The sequence below is a fragment of the Schistocerca nitens genome, chromosome 4 (assembly GCF_023898315.1).
Source record: "Schistocerca nitens isolate TAMUIC-IGC-003100 chromosome 4, iqSchNite1.1, whole genome shotgun sequence".
NCBI lineage: Eukaryota > Metazoa > Arthropoda > Insecta > Orthoptera > Acrididae > Schistocerca > Schistocerca nitens.
This window is the reverse complement of record NC_064617.1, coordinates 154,913,509-154,936,304: the sequence shown is the minus strand read 5'-3', so window position 1 is coordinate 154,936,304 and position 22,796 is coordinate 154,913,509. Positions and strand designations below refer to the sequence as shown.

General features: G+C 41.2%; 1 protein-coding gene across 1 annotated transcript in view; it reads left to right on the top strand.

Annotated features, from left to right (window-relative positions):
* Positions 1-6,329: 6,329 nt before the first annotated feature.
* The window catches only part of LOC126252174 (leucine-rich repeat-containing protein 23-like), a 118,160-nt gene continuing 101,693 nt past the window's right edge, over positions 6,330-22,796 (top strand). The window contains exon 1 of the mRNA XM_049953043.1: positions 6,330-6,610. Within this exon, the coding sequence (XP_049809000.1) occupies positions 6,330-6,610 (281 nt within the window). The remainder of the gene's footprint in view (positions 6,611-22,796) is intronic.

The window sequence follows — 22,796 nt, the reverse complement described above, 5'->3', positions numbered from 1 at the left end:
ACTGAATATCATTATCATCATCCATCATCATCATCAACACCATCTTGTCTAATATGATCCTGTATAGGCATCAGTAGTAGGCACTCATATAGTTTACTGAGGGTGGGCAGTAGACTAATTGGCGTAGACTGTTGCAGGAACACCAGGTCTTTTCCTGGTTTTGCAATCACTATTACTTCTGTGTGTTTCCACTGAGAAGGGAATTTTTGTGATCACACGAGTTTGCTGAGTATGTTTGCCAGGTGGGTGATAGCCAGTGGTGGGAGGTGTTTCAGTAACTTGCAGAGACATGATGCAGTGCCTCACATCTTCAGGGCTGAAGAATGGCATGTTGCCATCTTCATCTTCCACCTTGATGAAGGCAACCAGTTGTTGGATGACAGTTGCAAAGTGTTCTTGTCCCTGTGCCTCTGCTGGTTTGTATTACTTTTCAAACATGTCTACTAGCGCTTTAACTTTACCTGTAGCTTTGAACTGCAGTCCATGTTCACCATGCAGAAGTGGCATTTTCACGCGTCTTTTTATGAACTGCTTTGTAGCTCGCCACAATCTGTTATCTTCTACTTTGGGAGTTGACGGCCTTGCAGACCATTGCTGGTTGTGGTATTCATTACGGTCTGCTTTTGATTCCCTCTGTAGTTTGTTGAGCAACCTCCTTGTGTCTTTGTTTTTGGTGACCTTCCAATCTTTGGCCATCCTGTTTTTCTGCTGTATTTGTGCAAGCAAGAGCAGAGGGAGCTGCGTAGAGCAGGGCCCTCCCACTGGAGGCAGTGTGGCTCCTTCAGCAGCTTGTATGATTGCCCTTGTGAGGTTGGTCAGTGCCTGATCTGCAGTCACTGCTGTTGGAGGTGGGGCATGGGCGATTTCTGCAGCTATTGTGTTGCTGAATTGTTCCCTATTTATATGTTTGAACATCACAGTGTGCTTTTGGGTAGAGAGCCATTCTTCTATGCTGACCTCTAGAAAGACAGGGTTGTGATCCAAAGATGTTCTGTTTATTGATACTCTAGACACAAAGCCCACCAGATTTTTTGTGATGGCAATGCCAAGGATGTCTGGTCTTCCCCTTGGTTTTGGAAAAGTGTATTGGTTCCTCTGGTTCCCATACTTGAAACTGGTGAGTGTCCGCGAATTGTTGCAGTTGTTGACCAGTTTGGTTACTATATCTTGAGTTCCAGTCTGCATGTTTAGCACTGAGATCTCCTGTTACTAGCAGTTTGCCTCTGATTAGGCTTAAAGCAGGTATGTCATCCTCTTCTAACATTCAATAAACTGCAGTGACGAGGAGGGGTCCAGTTGCTGTTGCTACCTCTATTAATGTTGTTTCTAGCTTGGTAATTGTGGGGTATAATTGGTGAAGTTTGATGCCCCTTTTGACATATACTGTGACCCCACCTCCACCAGTGGGATGTTCATTTCTGTAAAAATTGCAATTTGGTACAGAGACTCTTATTCCTGGTTTTAACAATGTTTCGCGTGATAACCCTTTACATAGGATGGAAGGATAAGGAAGCATGAGGGAGCAACCCGGAGTAATAATGTCATTTGTCATTTGATTACATTTATTCAAATAACAACAAATAATATAAAACACAGTAATGATCAGACTCTCTCTTAACAAACAACAATCAAAGGGCAAATATATCAAAAATGTGTATCAGAGATATACACACAATAAACAACAGTAGCACTTCACATTAATAAAATGGTTAAAATGAGGCCTCTGGGCCTATTCCCACATCCAGTTTGATCTCAACCAAGGTATATCACTAATCACAGAAACTGTTACAATTTAGAGCACTATAACTAATGTCAAAAAAGGCAACAAGTTATTTCATAGTAACGTTGATAGTTCCTTATATTAAGAAAAGAAGCAAATATACTATTCAAGCAGAATATTCCACCCCCCCCTTTTCTTTATCATTTTTTAAAAAATAAACAACATTAAAATGGCTCTAGAGGATACAAGGTGAAAGCAGTACATTGGCAGTTCAGGCTGAAGCCAATTAAAAGAAACATCATTAAATAAACTATAAACCCCTAATGGTTGAGAGAAAGCTGGTACAGTACACTTACTTAAATCTAAAACCCTAATAAGCAAGATGTTGTGAGGGAAAGGGTACAATTTTGAATAATAATTTGGGGTGTAAAATACACAAGACAACTTAAACTAACTTAATCATTCCAACAGACAATACTGAATGAGGTGGTGCAGAGGTTAGACACTGGACTTGTATTTGGGAGGACGACGGTTCAAACACATGTCTGGCTGTCCTGATTTAGGTTTTCCATGAGTTCTCCTAAATCATTTAAGGTAAATGCCGGGATGGTTCCTTTGAAAGGACACACCCAACTTCCTTCCCCATCATTCCCTAAGCTGATGGGACCAATGACCGAGCTCTTGGCTCCCCTTCCTCAAATCAACCAGCCAACCATCCAACAGACGGCCTGAATTACCGTGCTTAGGCCAATTCCCCATGCCACGACACAAGGTAACAAAACACAAGGCAGTGTGTAACATCAACAGGCTCTGTTCCCATGAGGTGTAGAGAAGTCAGCTGCAAGCTGAGGCAAGCTGCTGTTAACAAAAGGCACTAAATAAGGGATGGCCAAAGAAGTGGTTTAACAATTATAAATAAAGCCCTTACAAGAACATATCAAAGAGTAGTAACTTACCTTTAACTCTCATAACAAAGATCTCTATTCAAGAAAAGAGAACATGAGAATTAAAGGCAGCTTCAAGTTTTATCAGCTGGCTAGTCACAATTATAAAGAATCTCAGCAACAAACATAGTTGATAACATCAGGCCACCAAGCCATTTGTTGGCAAATATTACAATAAGGCAGAAAGTAATGAGCTTAAACTCTACAGAACTGGAATTAAACAATTTTCACATCTGTTAGATGCCTATGCAACACTTTAAGAAAGGAAATCTGTAACACAATTTGTATACCTATTAGACACATACGGTTTAAATCCCCCCCCATGTATGAAAACAGTAAAAAGGCAACAGCTAAAATAACCAGCAGCAGAAAGTGCAACTAGTAAACTTAATTTACTTTAGACTCAGGTGTCCATATGGCTAGTTAAACATTTCAGTTCAGTCAGAATTTCATAACAAAACTCAGATCAGTTACACCACAAAATTGCTTAAAGAATACTAAAGGACTAAACTTCAATTAACAATACTCTCATTAAAAAGGGGTGGTCACCAATATTTAAATAAAACAGGGCAACCTTCAAAGTAATCACCAATACACTAAAAGAATAAACAATATTAGTTGAATAACTGCCTTTGGCCACTGTAACCAGACTTACATGACCAAACCCCAATGCAATAAATAATCCAAACAACCATGCTTACAGTGACACTAAAAGGCACAAATACACAATTAATACAAAATACCAACAAATAAAAAAGGGGGCTCAATCAGTAATCATATTAAATTCAGCCCTTCAGAAAGCCACCAAGACCAGGCAAAGCCAGTAGCTCTCATAGTATGGCCACTGCGCATGAAAGGTGCCAAAGGCAAAGACAAGTTGAATACTGTAAGGGCAGCGTTAAACAGCCCGTCACACACAGATTGAATCACCTGAATCACAAACCAATGGACGTCAAGACAAATGGAATTCATACAACTGGACACAGTCTCCCCAAAAATTGCAGCAGGCAAGAAACCCTAAGGCCGTGACCAAAACAAGTGCCTGAGAAATACAGCTGGCCACTGTTAGTCTGGGCTGCTGGTCTCCCTGATCCACCGTACCCACTTCCCCTCATCGTGCTGACTCCCTCCAAGTTCCTCCACCTCCTTGATGCACCTTCAGAGATGTAGCTTCGCAAGAAGAATCAGTACAAAAATGGAACTGTGGCACCATAGGCACATATGACTATGGGAGGCAGGGAAGAATCGATAAGGAGCCATCGCTCAATAGGCATATGTCTATATCCTCCTCTTCCATGAACACTCTGAGCTCTATTGGTTGTAGAGTCAGGTTATCTGTGTTAGGTGCACAAATTTTGAGACGCTGTATGTTGTGTCTTCTGTCTATGGTGGGGGATGGGGTTTCCAGTTGAAGTCACTGCTACAAGTGTCTGATGTATTGCTGATTTGAGGTTGGGGGAAGCTGTGACATGGTCATGAGAATATTGACCAGCTGGCTCATCTAAGCATGCAGCAAATGGATGGAAGAAGCAAGCTGTTCCATGGTCACAGTCTCAGCTGCTTTTCATGGACTGGTCTGTTGTGGACAGACAGGGTGGGGGTTTCTCTACAGTTTTTCATAGTTTGGGAGACATGGTTACAACTGGGTGGTGGAGGGTGGTATGGTGGGTCACTGACAAGTGCACCAGAGTATGCTGACAAGGCAAAGACCTTAGGCATTATCGACCTGTCCTGTCATCCTGGAGAAGGTGGTGGTGATGGTTGTGGTGGTCTGAGTGCTAGTGTTGTGCATCATTTGTGCTCTGGTATTTTGGCCTCACTCTTTTTTCCCGCTTTGCTTGTCTCTTAGAGTTTTATACTCTGCGCATCCAATGTAGCTAGCAGGGTGCACTCCCTTACAGTTGGCACATGTCTCTTTCTCCTCTCCCCTGGGTACCTGGCATTCCATGAACATGTGTGGTCCTGCAGACCTGACACATACCACTGGCATCTAGCAGTCCTGCACGATGTGGCTGTGGGTCTGGCAATTGTAACGGCACCCCAGTCCCGATTTCTTTTTTAGCTTCTCAGGCATTACTACAAGCCCCAGAATCTGTTGTACCTTCCAGATTTTCCAGTTCTTGTTGGAGTCTGGGAGGATGATTGTGTGAAGGGCCAAGGACGGTTTGGAAACATCAGGGTCACTGAAATGACCTCCAACCCCTTGCCCTGAAGGTACTGTTTAATGTCCTCTGTGGTGATTTTATGTAGGATCCCACAAAAGATCAGCTTAATTGGCTTTCTTGCCACCAGAGGGAAGGTAAAGAAGGGAAGTTTCCTATTCTCGAGAGCTTACTTCACTGCAGTGTAATCCTCAATGTTTTGAGGGAGATTTTATTTTGTCTCCCCCAGTTGTCTTGGTGGTCAATTTGTTCTCCCCATGCATCTCCTTGACTATGTAGGACAGTTCCTTATAATTTTCTGAAACTACATTATTAGCAGGGAAATTCTGTACCTTCAAGTGTCTGTTTCTCCCTCTGCCTCTTCCTCTTCCCTTGTTTGCTCATGCATGTTTTCTTGAGTATAATTGCGTCAAACCTATTTGATACCCTTACTGAGGTCAGTCAGTGTGGATGGGAGAACAGCTGGTGATTGTTTTTCACCAGTTGAAATCCCTCCTTGTCGATTTCTGGGGTGTTTCCTCTTGTGCCACCACACTGCAGCATGTCCCCAGGACTGATCTTCTCTTCAGCACTGCTCTTTATATATTTAGTATTTGTATGTTTGCTTTTAAAGTCCTGTGTCATATATTTACATTCATGGAATACACTGTACATTTTAAGTAACAACTAATGCAATATGGTGGCTTAAACAATTTTAACCCTTCATCCACAAAGATGGTCGAAGATCAAAAGCGTTAGATGTTTGGATGTAAAATAAAACCAGCTGATGGTTCAAATATGCATTTTATACATTTTTTATATCTTTCTGAGGATTTTTGTGTCCTGTTTGAAATATTTAGCAGAAGGTCTTTGGGTGGAGTTTTGTCCCCCTTGGGCATTATTGGTTGCAGCACTCATTTGGGATTGCTTTAATGATACTGTTTCTTCAGCAGCTCACCAGAGTGGGCCATGGGGTCAACTCAAGTGGCCTCTATAAGTAGACCAGTGAAATGTATGGACGCACAATCTTTGAAACCGCACACATCATGAGTGAAGGTACATCACTCCTTTCTAGAGCATGGGAAAACCACATACATACATAAAAACACCATGCACAAAGAAGTACATGGAACAGAAAAAATGCATGGTACAGACAAAAATTCTTGGTACTAGAAGAAGCACTGGTACTGAAAAAGCAGTGGTATCAAAGAAGCACTGGTACTGAAAAAGCACTGGTACCATGAAAAAAGAAAACTCTGATCTCACAAGGCACTGAGATTACAAGTTATGGGAAACACCAGTGACAGAGATGATGTCCATTTCATCACCTGTGGATGGTGGTTGCTGCAGCATGTGGCAGGCAGTCACCGTGAGGTAGGGGCAGAAGGATGAGGGGGCAGGTTGGCGTGTCGCCCCCCTCTTGTGAGAGGTTGTAGGGCAGGACCAGGCATGGTGTCTCCATAGCGATTTCCTCATTGAGGTCAGCGGTCAGTGCCAGAGGCATCAGCCAGGCCATCAGTGACAATGGCTGTAGAGGACCTAGAAACAGAGGCAGCAGCAACTGTGGTGTCAAGTGCAGCCGAGGGCTGCACCGGTGACGGCAGTAGAGGAGTTTGGGCTGAGACAGGATCCCCAGACAGCAATCTGCCGGGCAGTGACCCCTGCTGCAGTGCGAAACAGACATCTGTGACACAGGGACAGGCATCGGTGGCAGCAGAAACAGGGGAGGTGGTGGGTCCTCTGAAACAGATCCTGCCTTGTGAAGCCACAACTGGTCGAAGTGATGGGACATCCGCCCATCAGGAGTGCGGACGACGCATAGATGCCAGCCCTGGTGATGTTCAATGACTACAGAAACCCAGTTCAGCCAACAGCCAAAACCACAAGCCCTGACAGGAGTACCTGGCTGGAACTGCTGTGGAGCCAGCAAGGGCGGTGGATGTGGTGTTGGATGCACCAAGTGAAGGAGGGTCCGTAATGGGCATCCATGTAGCAGCTCTGCTGGGCTCCTGTCCCCCATTGCAGTGAAATGGTGCAAACTCAAAAAATGGTCTAAAGCAGCTTCAGGGGGCCTGCCAGATAAATAGTTCCACATAGTTTTTAATGTCTGAACCATGTGTTTGGCATCATTACATTGAGGATGAAATGGGGGAGCTGTGAGATTGATGAACACCACTGGTCTAACAAAAAGATGGAAATCTCTAGAAACAAATTGGGGAGGCATTATCAGTATGCATGATATAAAGAAGTCCCTCGATTGCAAAAATCTTAGACAAGGCCAAAATAGTAGCCACTGTGAACATGGTCGGACAAAGTGCCATGTAGAAAAATTTGCAATAGGCATCCATTGCAATGAGCCAATACTGATTTAGGAAGGACCCAGCAAAATCAACATGTAGATGTTCCCACAGGTGCTGCAGTGTTTACTAGGGGGGAAAAGACACTGCCAGGGCTGCCTATTGGTGAACACAGTGAGTGCAAGCAGCAATAAGCCACATAATGTCCTCATCTATGCCTGGCCAATACACATGCTGGTGGGCCAGAGCTTTAGTGTTAGAGGTTTCCCAGTGACTGACGTGCAGAAGCTGCATACATTATGGTGTAAGGAAGGGGGAATCACAACTCTGGGAGCAGCATCCTCTGTAGCTAAAAAAAGAACATCATCAAATCCAGAGAGGTGGTCCTGGAGGGAGAAGTAATTATGTAAGAGATGTGAGGTGCAAGTGAGTGGTTTTTCTGCCCAACCTTAGTGCTCAAAAGAGAGGACCCAACTAAGTACAGGATCCATGGTCATGGCTGATGCTATTGTGGTACTAGTGATGGGAAAACCATCAACCGTCTTCTGGTTCTCAGTATCCAAATAGAAACAAAGCAATGTGTTCTGATCGAATGCTGGGTCTGGCCTGATCAGAAGCCAAGATAAGGCATCGGCTTTGTCATGTTGCGCTGCCAGCCAGTAATGGATCTGATAATGATAACAGGACAGGAAAAGTCCTTGGATCTGATAATGATAACAGGACAAGAAAAGAGCTGACTGCTGCAGATGATGCATTGCCTTGTCCAGTATGGCAGCTGAATGGTTAAAAAGAGCAACCAACAGCTTGTGTGTTAGAACAGTACAAGAAGATGTGAAATTTCTTGAGGGTGAACACAAGTGCTAAAGCCTCCTTTTCAATCTGAGAATAAACTGCTGAACAGGACTTGAAGTCTTAGGAGTGTAAGCAAGTGCAAAGGGTGTTGGATAGAGAGGGGCCTGCTGGAGGCAGTGTGTCTCTCTCAGCAGCTTGTAGGATTGCAGTATTTGTGCTCCCACACTGTGCCAAGACCATACTGAGAGGCATCTGCAGCCAATAAGAGATGTTGACATTGCTGAAAAGTGACCACACATGGGGTACCTGAAAAAAGGCATAGTTTTATGCAAAAGCACATGCAAGAGCTCAGCAACAGTGGATGCATCCAGCAAAAGCTTACTGTAGCATGCAACTTAACCAAGAAAAGCCTGCAGTTCCTTAATGGATATCAGCTGTAGCAAAGCCTCAGTTGCATCCACATGATGACAAAATGGCTTGACCCCTGTGCAAAGACCCTCAAAACCTAGGTACTCAATTGATGGCTGAAAAAATTGAGATTTGGCAAGATTACACTTGAGACCCGCAGACTGCAAAACAGAAAACAATGATCAGAGATTGCTAAGAAAGTCTTAAGCATAAGAATTCAAAACAATGATATCACAGAGGGAATTTATGCTGTCAGCTGTTCTAAAAAATTGAGGGCACGCTAGTGACGCCATAAAGCAAGTCTTGATACTGGTATAGGTCAAAAGGTGTATTGACAATGAGAAGGCACCTGCTGGCCTCATCCAAGAGGACCTGGAGGTATGCTTGTCACAAATCAGTCTTGGAAAAGTAGCGGCCTTCTGATAATTTTGTGTGCAACTCATCAGGGTGGGACAAAGGGTATGTATCTATCATGGACTGTGCAGTTATTGTGATGCTGAAGTCACTGCAAATGCAAAGCTTACCTGGCAGCTTCTTAATAATGACCAGTAGTGTAGTCCATTCAGCAAAAGAAATAGGCCAAATGACTTTGAGTGACATCAAACAGTCTAATTCTGACTTCACAGAGTTGCACAATGCAACAGGCACCTTCTTTCATGGTAATGTGGGCCTGAAAATTGGTAGCACAACCAAGCCCAGGCGAAAACTGAGATGAAAACTCTGAGCAGAAGGAGTCCAGTTGATGATATGGAACTTGAGCTGACACTGAATTTACCACATCGGGAATGGAAAACTGAAAGCATTAAAGCATCTAACCCAAACATGTCTGTAGTAAGGAAATGATACACAACAAGAAAGGTGAGAGAGTGAACAACAGATTTGTAAGAGACAGGAGCAGACAACTGATCTAGAGTCAGAATCTGCTGTTTAATGTAGCTAACTAACTTCCATAACACCTATGTTAGGGGAGGGTAGCCCAAGTCATGTATCTTTGTGCATTTACTAAAGTCACTGCAGCTCCAGTGTCCACTTGCATTTTCAGTAGTTTATTAAACACATGGAAGTCAATAAACAATTTGTTTTGGGAGACAGTCATTGGAATGGTACAGTTTATGTCCACTGGTACTACTGTGTCTGCCATGTTTGAAAAGGAGTTACATACCGATACAATGCAGCCTTTCTTTTGACACTTCTTGCAAACAGCCGAATGCTTAGGACACACAGCATGCTCATAGTGGACAAAGCACTATGTGCAAGACAGAAAGGTGGCACATGGCTGCTGTTGTGATGTGGTTTGTCGCTGCTTTGGCCATAACTGATGCTGCCCCATATGGCGCTGAGGTGAAGGTTGTACTGCTGCAACGGCTTGCCCATCATCCTGATAACTTGCAGTGTGCCTCTTGAGGATTGACTGAGCAACTTCAATAGCTCCCCCCATGCAGCAATCTGATCGCCTGTGGCCCATGACACTTCAACGGACTTCTATATTGAGCACATACACAAGTGTCAGATTCTCACATCAAAGTGCTTTTCCATGGACTTCTCTATCCAGGGCCAGATGAATAATAACTTCATGCATCATGTGATCAGTGTAGAATTCGGGATAGGTACTAGTGATGAATTTACAACAATGGCTCAACCCTTTTAATTCTGCAGCCCAGGCTTTGTAAGATTGGTTTGGGCGTTTATGACAATGGTAAAACCCTAAACACATCGCAATGACATGTGTTCTGTTGAGTAATAGGTTGAGAGAAGCTTGCACATTTCATTAGATGATAAGCTGCCCAGTTCTTGCAAAGGCATAAGTTGGCACAACAACTGATAAATGTGCAGCAAACTTCAGGAAAGAAAGAAAGCCCTACACCAGTAAGTATTAGAAACAGTAACAAAGGCTAGACTAATGACTTTCATAGATGAACAAATCATCTGAAATGAACACAGAATGGGTAGAATGGGGGGGGGGGTCATAAATGGGGGATCCACAGTTGTGGCTGGTGCTCATTTTCATTGGTGGGGCCCAGAAATAAAGTCAATAAACTTTATAATGGGATTGCTCCAAACTGTTTGTTATATAACATTCACTTATAACTTATTGCTTCAAAAACACAGGAAAAATAGTAAATATGGAAATTATACACTTACAAATATAGGCTTAATCCAAGAAATACTGTAGCTATTAATACATTATACACAGATGTAAACTCTTTTTTTGTGTGTGTTGTGTGTGTAATTTTGTAGTTAGTTGATGTGCACCTAATTGCTTGATTTATAGATTTTCTTCCACACTTAATAAATTAAAGGGCATTTTTAGCAATCAATCTACTTTATCTGTTTTAAATGTGTTTGAGTTTTAACAACACTGCTCCAGAATGCAGAGCATTACTGAGAGATGGGGCTGTTTGCTGTCTGCAACATTTCCTGTTGATGAATGGTGGTAGAGGAAGGGGTTGGAATGAAGGGCTGAACTTGCGTCACTTCAGTTATCTGTTAACAGTGCACATAATTCATACAGCTGCTGCCTATACAACTAGCTCAGTTCAACAATGAAGTTTTTGCTGGTACTTCACTACCATATTGTAGGATCTCATAGCAGGGTCACCGAATTTTGAAGCAAATAATATGCTATTTAAAGGAAGCCTATCTATTTTTACTGATTTCTGTTAACTAAGGACTGGAGTGAAACTGTTTAAGCTAGACTGCTTCAAAATATTTTATAGAATAATAAGCAAAAGGGAAAATGGATCTGAAATATGGCACATCATTTCATCTCGCTTTAATTTACTGCCAGAAAAGCATTCAGTGAGAGCTCCGTATCTTATTTTGAGACATATGCAGCAGATTTTGGTGCCAAATACAACATAAACATTGATAAACCAGAGCTAGTTAATGAAATAGCTGCTTTCAAATCCCAGTAACAAGAGCTGATGAAGTGCACTAACACAAACTGCCATTTAGATATTTTGAATTTTTTGTTTTCGACATATGCATTAAAAGATGCTTATACAAATGTCAAAATAACATTGAGGATATTTATAACAATTAAAATGCACTTTCAACAAATTAAAGATGATAAAAAACTACTTATGGGCAAGTGTAAGTGAAGCAGATTGTCAAATTCAGCTATCTTGTCAGTGGAATATGACACAGCTGCTAAATTTTTCTTCAGTGACATTATCAGAGTTTGCTACCCTCAAAGCAAGGAAATTGAAAGTAAAATTATAATAAGAACACAATTCTTGACATGGAATGTGCTCTTAACACATATTTCCTATGAATCATTCATACACTGTTAATAAATATTTTAAAAGAAGCAAATATAATCTGTTTTTTATTATACACTATGGTAAAGTCAATGTACAGTACCTGCCATAAACAATAAGACATAGATTTTGTTTTACTTTCAATTCCTTTAGAAAGTTTGGACAATTCATAGTTTATTTGCTTCACTGACACATTTTATTTGTGTAATATTTTTTGTCTGTATAGCTAATTTAAATAATATTCTTCCATAAAGCTTTATTTTTATTACACTTACCTTGAAAATTACAAAATATCATATATCTGTGTAGAAAAAATCGCAGAAAGATAGTTTTTTTCTGGGAGGGGCAGGCAGCATTGGCAGTTCTGCCAGCAGTACAGGATCACCTCGGTATGGCTCCAGCTTCAGGTGCTAGCTGGCTGGCCCCAGACATTGTGTAGACAAGTGGACATGAGGGCAAGGATGGGGGAGAGGCTGCAGGTTTTGTTGGGGTGTGGGGGAAGGGTGAGGATGTATGAGCTGGTCCATCCAGGAGGCATGCCTGAGCTGGCCATATGCTATGCTATGGTGAGAGGCAAAGTGGAGAAAGGGAAACTGCTTGGTCATGTCACTGTGACTGCAGTTTTAAGAGCAGGGGGTGTGGAGGGAATATGGGCTACCTGATGTTGGCCCCTGGTGCTGGTAGAATGGGCAGACTGCAGACAGCTCAGAGCAACATTGTGTGTCTGCAATGGAGCAGTGGAAACTGGGCCTTATTACCTCTGATCTGTGTCACACAATGTCAAAGTGTTTGATATAACAATGTAAAAATACACAGAATAAAATTATATCACAAAATTTCTGGTGGAGCCAAGCCATTCTGGCCATCAAGGGCAGATGTAGAGAAAAAAATTATGTAATTTATTAGATTGATTCTTTAAGAATAACATTGCAAAGTTTCATAATCAAATTCTGGGTAGAAATATATTTTTAAAAAGCTTTTTGGGTGTCTGCACTTGCCATGCCCACTCTTTCTGTGATGTAAACCATGCCTTCTCTAGGCTAGAAATTTGTTGTGTATTAATTTTTCACACACACAATCAAAACAAACTGCAGATGAGTCTAAATGACTGTGAGAAAAATTATATTTTCTTGTTACTTTGTTTATAACATGGTTTTTTAAGAGTATGTGCAGTGGATGCACATTCAAAAAAGTGAGGAAATGTTGAATTTCACATGTGAAAGGTACAGGAAATTTAAATAACATTGTTACAGATGCTGTTCCTAAGTGTGAAGAACAATCTTTGACAAAGTCACTGAGTTCACTGAAGAAAAAAGTTAGTGAAGGAATTGATGATGCTGTGTACAGTGCCAAAGATGAGTTTTCCATTGGATTTAGCTTAACTGATTTGGAAATACTTGCGCATATGATTAATGTTTCATGTGCATATGGTAATTGTGGGTCAAAGGGCCTTAGGCTGTATAATGACTGTGACAGAATTGGCCCTGTACGAAATATATATATTTCATGTAAAGTTTGTAAATATGATGTTCAGTTCAAGACTTCTGCTAGGAAGATGTACGAGATGAATACAAGATTGTGTTACGCCATGAGATGCTTAGGTGTAGGCAGAGAAGGCAAAAATTTGTTTTGTGGCTTGAGAAACATGCTTGCACCAGTGACTAGATTCACTGATTAAAACAGAACACTCCTCAGTGTTCTTGAAGTTGAGTGCAAGGAGGACATGAAAGCAGCTGTTGAGGGAGCTGTAGATATTAACAGTGAAGGGGAAGAAGGACACTGTGTAGTGAAGACAGAATGTGTGTCTCTTGTGATGGAACCTGCATGAAGAGGAGCCATAAATCACTTCATGGTGTATCATCTGTCATTAGTGTGGATACAGGGAAAAATCTTAGACTTCTAAGTAATGAGCAAATATTGCTGTCAGTGTGATACAAGAAAGAACAACGATGGCAGTAAAGAAGAAAAATGGCAGTAGGAACACAAGAAAGTGTGGAGCAAGAATTACCAGTGGTGGATGGAAGCAGCTGAGATGAAACTAATATTCCAAAGTTCAGTTGAACAATATGGTTGTTAGGTATGTGAAAAAGCTAGGTGATGGAGATTCCAGTGCTTTTAAGACTTTTTTTTTAGAGAGCAATCCTTATGGCTCACAAAATAAAACTGAAACACTGGTATGTGTGAAGCTTTTGAACATTCAAAAGCTAATGGGAGGTAGACTTCTCAGACTGAAGAAAGAAATCAGAAGATGGAAACCCACTGAAAGGTGTTAACAGACTGACAGACAAGGGAATTCACACTTTACAAATATATTATGGAAAAGCTATCAGGGATAACTTACACAGTGTGAAAACAATGCTGCAAGCTGCGTGGGCAATATTCTTTCACAAACTTTCCACAGATGATAATCCTCAGTATTCTCTTTGTGACATATCTGGTGCAAATATCTTCAGGCAGAACCCAGTGGTTGGTTGGTTGGTTGGTGTGGGGAAGGAGACCAGACAGTGTGGTCATCGGTCTCATCGGATTAGGGAAGGATGGGGAAGGAAGTCGGCCGTGCCCTTTCAGAGGAACCATCCCGGCATTTGCCTGGAGTGATTTAGGGAAATCACGAACCCAGTGGAAAGCCATACACCCACAAATATGATTTACCACTTTCTGTTTTAGACATTATAAAACCAGCTTTCAGGTATCAACCCAATGCTGAACAGCTGAAAAATGTGTACAAGCAAAAACACAGAATACAAATGAGAGCTACAATCAGTTTACATGGATGCATTGTCCAAAAACAGTATTTGTGTCCTCAAATGTTGTGAAAATAGCTGCATGTGATTCCTGTCTAGTGCTCAATAGTGGAAATGTAGGTAGGATTAAGTGCCTGCAGAGACTAGACTTCCATCCAGGTGCATTCAAACTGAAGATACTCAGAATCATCGATGAAGTGTGGCTGGATGAAGCTCACACAACAGGAGAAAAATGCAAAACTTGACTAGGCAAAAGAAGCAGGGGAGGAGATCACCCCAGGAAGATGAGGAAGAGAATAAAGATTATGGATATGAACAGCACTAGTCACTAGAGGTATAGCAATCTTGTCAAAAATTGAAATAAAAGCATTACATGCAAATTACCACAAACCGGTTTTTTTGAGCTATGATGTACATTTTGTCAGGAACTATAACAACAAACATCCTGAAATTTGGCAGAGCTGTTAAGAATTACTTACTAAGTAAACCTGTGCAGTATTTTACCATTATCTTTCCTCTGAGAAAAGTTCTCCTTTAGAATTTGAGAAGAACAGAGCAGTACTGGCTAACACAAAACTGAAAAATTAATTTCAAAGCAGCTACAGATCTATTCCACATGATTTAAGCTTCTTATGCAGATGTAAATTGTGAAATTCCGGTTTTATTGCTTGATTAGTTTACGAGAAAAGGTACATTATAGAAACAATGGTAATTAACAATTCAAATCCTTCTGAAATGTATGTCCATGCACATTTTGAAAAACAAAAATTGCACAAAATATCAAGCATTATGTTGTACATAATAGTATCAAGTTTTACTATTTTAGTTGTAACATTTTTGGAGATATATATGTTTAAGTACAAGAATGTGTTTTAGCCTAGTCTGTCCTAAAGAACAAGCCAACCCTGGAGATCCATGAAGATGGCGGTGGCAAATTTCTTAACAAACTGAGAGCCTGGATGGCTACAGAAGAAAATATCTAGCATATACATAACCTTTCTAAAGCTTTTGGTTGTGTCTGTCATACAATTCTTCGAAAGGAAGTGCACACTTATCGCGTAAGACGGAAAGCTGTCACCATTATAAAAACTTTTGTTAAAAACATACAGCACTGATTAGAAAACATAAATCTGGTAATCTTTTTGTAAAAAAGTGTCTCCTCTGATTCAGAATAACAAAGTCATTGACGGCTAGTGTTAGTGCAACAGCTGTCATGGCAACAACCAAACGAGCTGGTCATGCCTTTTATATATACATATATATAAATATATGGTTATAATAGAGGGAAACATTCCACGTAGGAAAAATATATCTAAAAACAAAGATGATGTGACTTACCAAATGAAAGTGCTGGCAGGTCGACAGACACACAAACAAACACAAACATACACACAAAATTCAAGCTTTCGCAACAAACTGTTGCCTCATCAGGAAAGAGGGAAGGAGAGGGAAAGACGAAAGGATGTGGGTTTTAAGGGAGAGTGTAAGGAGTCATTCCAATCCCGGGAGTGGAAAGACTTACCTTAGGGGGAAAAAAGGACGGGTATACACTCGCACACATACACACACATATCCATCCACACATATACAGACACAAGCAGACATATTTAAAGACAAAGAGTTTGGGCAGAGATGTCAGTCGAGGCGGAAGTGAAGAGGCAAAGATGATGTTGAATGACAGGTGAGGTATGAGTGGCGAAAACTTGAAATTAGCGGAGATTGAGGCCTGGTGGGTAACGGGAAGAGAGGATATATTGAAGAGCAAGTTCCCATCTCCGGAGTTCGGATAGGTTGGTGTTGGTGGGAAGTATCCAGATAACCCGGACGGTGTAACACTGTGCCAAGATGTGCTGGCCGTGCACCAAGGCATGTTTAGCCACAGGGTGATCCTCATTACCAACAAACACTGTCTGCCTGTGTCCATTCATGCGAATGGACATTTTGTTGCTGGTCATTCCCACATAGAATGCATCACAGTGTAGGCAGGTCAGTTGGTAAATCACGGGGGTGCTTTCACATGTGGCTCTGCCTTTGATCGTGTACATCTTCCGGGTTACAGGACTGGAGTAGGTGGTGGTGGGAGGGTGCATGGGACAGGTTTTACACCGGGGGCAGTTACAATTTCAAGTTGCCGCCACTCATACCTCACCTGTCATTCAACATCATCTTTGCCTCTTCACTTCCGCCTCGACTGACATCTCTGCCCAAACTATTTGTCTTTAAATATGTCTGCTTGTGTCTGTATATGTGTGGATGGATATGTGTGTGTGTGCGAGTGTATACCTGTCCTTTTTTCCCCCTAAGGTAAGTCTTTCCACTCCCGGGATTGGAATGACTCCTTACCCTCTCCCTTAAAACCCACATCCTTTTGTCTTTCCCTCTCCTTCCCCTCTTTCCTGATGAGGCAACAGTTTGTTGCGAAAGCTTGAATTTTGTGTGTATGTTTGTGTTTGTTTGTGTGTCTATCGACCTGCCAGCACTTTCGTTCGGTAAGTCACATCATCTTTGTATTTATATATTAGGCCGCATCATTATAAAACACTACATCAACTAATTGCCAATGTTTTCACCGACTTCAAGGTGGTATTCTTCAGGGAAGTTAGCTGTGATTTATAGGTATCTTAACAATTTGCATTAGATACCTGGCACAAACTTGACTTAAGGCTTTCAAGACATAAACACAAGGGCATTTTGCCTATTTGCATTAAGTGACAGTTAATCACCCTGAAGAGGACCCCTGCAAAGTCAGTCAAATGTTGGCAATTAGTTGCATTATGTTTTGTGCTGAGCCAGCCAGTAGTACAGCTGTGTGAGTTCAGGCATGATTTTCTTGTGTACTGATGTCATCAGTGAGTCTTGAGATTCCCTGCCCCCACCCCCTCTGAGAAAGGCCAATTGCCCTTTGTATAAAATGTCAGGTAATTCAAATTTTGGACAGAAATTAAAAATATTGGTGGAGGATTGTTATCCTAAGTATAAACTGGCAGGAGACCCATGATGAAGCGATGTCATGTTGGCTGACTCAAAATATTGGCCCTGACTCTATGACATGACAATCTGAGAGCTCAGATCTGTTATAACAGGATAGAATTCCAGCATACTGGCCCAGACTTGAGATGATGCATTGTCTTGTTGGTTGACTTGAAATATTGGTGTAGCCTTTGTACGATGTCACAATCCAGCTGAGACCCATCAGACTATTTACAACAGTGTAGAATTCTGGCATATTGGCCCAGACGTGAGACACTGGGGCAGGTTCTATGACATCAAAATCCAAACTCTGGAATACTGGCACTACAATGTCTGAAACAAAGGATGTTTGTGCAGGTCTAGGCATGTCTGTCTGAAAGTATTTGTATGGAGTGTAGCCATGTATGGAAGTGAAACATGGATGATAAATAGTTTGGACAAGAAGAGAATAGAAGCTTTCAAAATGTTGTGCTACAAAAGAATGCTGAAGATTAGATGGGTAGATCACATAACTAATGAGGAGGTATTGAATAGAATTGGGGAGAAGAGGAGTTTGTGGCACAACTTGACAAGAAGAAGGGACCAGTTGGTAGGACATGTTCTGAGGCATCAAGGGATCACAAATTTAGCATTTGAGGGCAGCGTGGAGGGTAAAAATCGTAGAGGGAGACCAAGAGATGAATACAGTAAGCAGATTCAGAAGGATGTAGGTTGCAGTAGGTACTGGGCGATGAAGCAGCTTGCACAGGATAGAGCAGCATGGAGAGCTGCATCAAACTAGTCTCAGAACTGAAGACCACAACAACAATAACAACAACAACAACAGGCATGTCTGCTGATCTACTTGATATGTTTCTCCCCTTAAGCTACCATTGACTCGAAGGTGTATGGTCATTGCTTCCCCTAAATCATAGTTTGAATCCTCTCAGTTGTGTCTTTAGTCAAACAAAGACAGGAGGAACAGACCTTCAACAGACACCGCCCAAACTTTGTCCCCTATGTTGAAGCCCAAACTGTACACTGTATAGCTGGAATATTTGCTTCTTTATTTCAATAAATAACTTTTCATGGAGAGCTCCCTTTATGTGGCCGAGAAGACCGCCACCACACACCACTGCCATCTACAGAAGTTTGGGCCAGCTATCAACTGCCACAGTTGCTGTGTTGCCTAAGACATAAAACTCTGGCATCTGGTAGTCAGCCCACCACCCATCAGTGACAGCTCCAGGGAGAGAGCAAGACCACATGCCTACTATCAATTTGATAACTGTGCAGTCCTAAATTATTGACTGCACACCGACCAATGCAGCTTCACGAAATGGCATCAATAAGATGCTGACCCATTTGCCAGTGGAAAGAGTGAGCAGTGCCACACTTCTAGGAAGACAGAGTTCAGTGCCCCAGTCAACACTGATTCAACAAGATGCTCATCACTGGTCAGCCAAATTCGGTCACAGCCTTCAAGTGCATCTGTACAGAGTAATAGGAAGATGTTACTTGGCCTGTGTTCTGTGGGCAGTAATAGAGACTAAAGTACTTGTATGTAGGAGGAACAGGAATCAACAGAAGTTAACTTTATTTTCTTTTTAGAAATAAAGAGTTCAATTAATCTTCAAGTGATTTGTACAGATAATTTTGGATTCCTGATACAGGCCATCGCAACTTCTCTCTTTCCTTCTTTGTGTTGGTGCTGAAGCCTATAGTAGCCAACACAACAATGATGTAATGCTATGGTGGACACCTGTGCGGTGGTTCTGAAAAAAAAAAAAAAAAAAAAAAAAAAAAAAAAAAAAAAAAAAAACAGTTAAGGTGCTATGCTCGTAACATTCACACCATAAATAAATTAAGTGTGGAATGGATGGTGTCTATTTACTAACAATAACAACATCACAGAGTTGTCAAACACATGCTTGTACCAAATGTGTAGCAACAACATTTGAAAATGAAACATGGTTATGCTTACTGAAAAGTCAAATCGTATCAATCAAAAAAGTATAACTTTTTCTATGAGAATATTGGTCAATACCTAACTTGTACATGACACCTCAAGATGAAAAACTGAACTCCTTTCAGAACAGAGTGCACTGCCAACAGACAGCAGATGACTGTAGCATTGCCCAGGACACAGCAGAGATTGCGACATCTATCTGGTGTACGGAATATGAACATTATGCCTTTAGGTAATGGTAATAAGTGAATGCTCTTGCCAGTCCATAGAATTGTGTATGATTCAAACATGCAAGCATTGCTGGCTGTGTGCCATCTCTCCTGGCAGAGGACTGTCACCTCTGGGACCGTTCACACTGACACTATTCATGAGTCACTGCTGCTGACTCCACTCGTGAGTCACCACTGCACAAGGGCTTGCAAAAAACACATAATTGCCACAGTCACCAGTGCCATACACCAGACCACAATGCATTTCAGTACAAAAAATAGTCATCAGTATCAGACACCAAACCACAGCACACCATGTGTTTTATATTGAGCGGAAGTCACGAAAGTTAACTTTATGTTCCAACATGTACTTGAAAATATAATCAATGAACAGTTAAGATAAATCCAGCATATTGCAGAGTACAAGTTGCACAGGTTCACCACACTCAAGTGCTTGAAGTTACTTGTCAGAGACACTTTTTTGTTCTCCTATTGCCTCATATGCAAGTGGAATAATAAAACAGACTGACTAACAGTCATTAAAGATATTCTCCACAATATGTTATATGTAGGCTTATTACCCATCAAGAATAAATTGGAGCAAGGCAACATCAAAGCATTTAACACCACACACATCAGAAACAGCACTAACTTGATATTCCAGCACATACTTCACAGTATAATCAAAAAGTAGTTTAAGATATGTCTACCATAGATTAGGTCTCTCCATAACAATTCATATTGCAGAGTAAAAATTACACAAGTTCACCACAACTGAATGCTTATCTTAATGTGTGTGTCAAGAAAGTCAAGAGGTGCACATACTTCCTCCTGATGGTGGGCTGTTCCCTTTAACATAAACTGTCAGCAGTGCCAGATGCTAGACCACAGTGCTCCTGTATTTAATCACTAAAAGTTACTTGACACAGGCACATTCTCCCATTTCACCATTCTCCCATTGCACCATATGCTGGTGGAGTAGTAAAAGGGGTCAACTAGCAGTGATATAAAATATTCTCCACAACATGTTGTACACAGGCTCGCAGTGTATATACAGTCGTCTTTCCAAGGTTTCTGCCTTAGCATAAGTAGCATCAAAGTCTTTAGTACAGCACACGACACTCACCTCTCATTTCTGATGAATTGTAAGGGTGCTTGTACAGAAAATTGTGCCATAATAGTTCGTATAGACTTGCATGTCACTTTGGCTTTGTTGGTGTAGTACCATATTAGCATTAGTAGTAGTAGAAGTAGAAATAGGAGTGTTGGTATATTCAACAGATTCAAAATTCAAACATTTAGCTCAATGGTGAATTCAGACTGCAGTAGGTTCTCGAATGACTACAGGATTCTTGCCTACCTGTACCACAGTAACCCACATGCTCTTTAGGTGGGTGGCAGTATCACTTTTTAACTAATGCCAATTTTCACTGTAGGCATGCCTTGGTGTGAAGGAAACTTGATATCAATGTAGACATCCTTCCTACAAACAAAATGTGATCCAATGGCCAAGCTGGCACTGCATTTTTAAGTGATCCCTCACATAAATTATAAGTGTTTAAAAACACTGTATGGCACATTTTGACATTTCGTAGAATCACGTGGAATAATGCTGTATACGGCAGTCTGCATTGCCTGCTGTTATAATTGACATGTTCACTGTCTGAGGGCAGCACTAAACAGCGACGAGACGCGCACAGTTTTCGCACCTCTGCGCGAACAATGCTGTATGTTACAAGAATGGTGGAGTGCAGCAAGGTGACGCTTACCGCAAGTGGTTTGAAACGTGCAAATAATGCACGGAAAAGGAAAATTAACATTGGTAGTTGGCACGATATTAAGAGGAAAAGGCTTCGTGATGCTGGACTGGAACATAAATCACGAAAAGGAAAGGTAGTTCCTGCAAAACAGCCTCCAACACAGGTGAGTGGAATAATGCTGTATGAGTTTTGTAAAAAGGTGTATGTCTTTAGAGAAGCATATGTGTCCTGTAAAGCGGCGATGTGCCCTGTAGAGTACATGGCTCTAATGACATGTTATATGTATCTTCTGAAAACATTACAGTAAAAGAATGTAACTTGAATAACATTAACTACAGTTCTGTAGTTATAACTGGCGAAAAAATAGAATATTCGGTCTGAGTAATGCTATATTATTAAAAGAGAATGTGAAATTTGATAATCTAGTTGAATATTAGGTAGTAATCGTGATTGTTTTCGTGATTTAGGATCATGTATGCAATGCAGAAGTGTGCTCAAAAGAAGGATGCAAGGACATAAACCTGGAAATGAAGTTAAAGCTGTACGAAGAATATCATGCCTTAACATACGATGAGCAGTCCATATACTTAATAAAATCCATGGAAATAGGCTTGCCAGCCAGGCGCAAGAGAGGTAAGACAAACGATACTTCACGGAAACAAGCTACTTTCAAATACAAAGTTTACTCAAAAGAAGTGTGTCAAAAAACATTGCTTGACATATTCTCCATCACCCAGTGACGAATACAGACTCTGCAACGTAAAGTAAAAGGTGGAATAACCACTCCTAAAGACGGTAGAGGAAAACATTGCAATAGGCTACATGCCATATCAAATGACGACAGGGCTCTTATTCGGCAACACATATCGAGTTTCCCAAAGCAGATGAGCCATTACAGCAGGAATAAATCCTCAAAAGAATGTCTGCACCCTGATCTCAATCTCTGTAGAATGTATCGGTTGCTTGCCGAAAAGTTTCCTGATAAGTCAATAAGCAGGTCATAGTATCAAAGTGTGTTTCAAACAGATTTTAATCTGCGTTGCGGAACACCTAGATCAGATACTTCCAGACTGTGTGATTTGTTGTTTAACAAAATTATTGCAGCTTCAGATGAAACAGAACTGCACAAGATCGAAATTGAGAGTCAGTTGCATCATTCAAGGGCAGACCAAGCATACAAAGCCCTAAAGAACAATACAGAAATGGCTAAGTGGAATAACAATATACGTGTTATATGTGTTGACCTACAACAGGTTTTACTTTGTCCTGCATTGACTCATTCCACGGTATTCTACCAGAGACAGCTGTCATCATATAATTTCATGATTCATGACGTTGGTACTGGAAACATCACCGTAAATTTGTGAGATGAATCCACCGCAAGGAGACGTTCAGCCAAAATAGTTTGCTGTCTGCTTAAATTTGTGACGCACAATTCTGATACGCTTGAAGAAGGTATGGAACGAAAACTGATTGTTTGGTCTGACCGCTGTGTCGGGCAGAACAACAACTGGAGAGTTTAAGCGCTTTATTTCTATCTGATCAGCTGCAAGTACTTTACAGAAATACATAAGAAGTTTTTATGTTCGGGTCACAGTTTCCT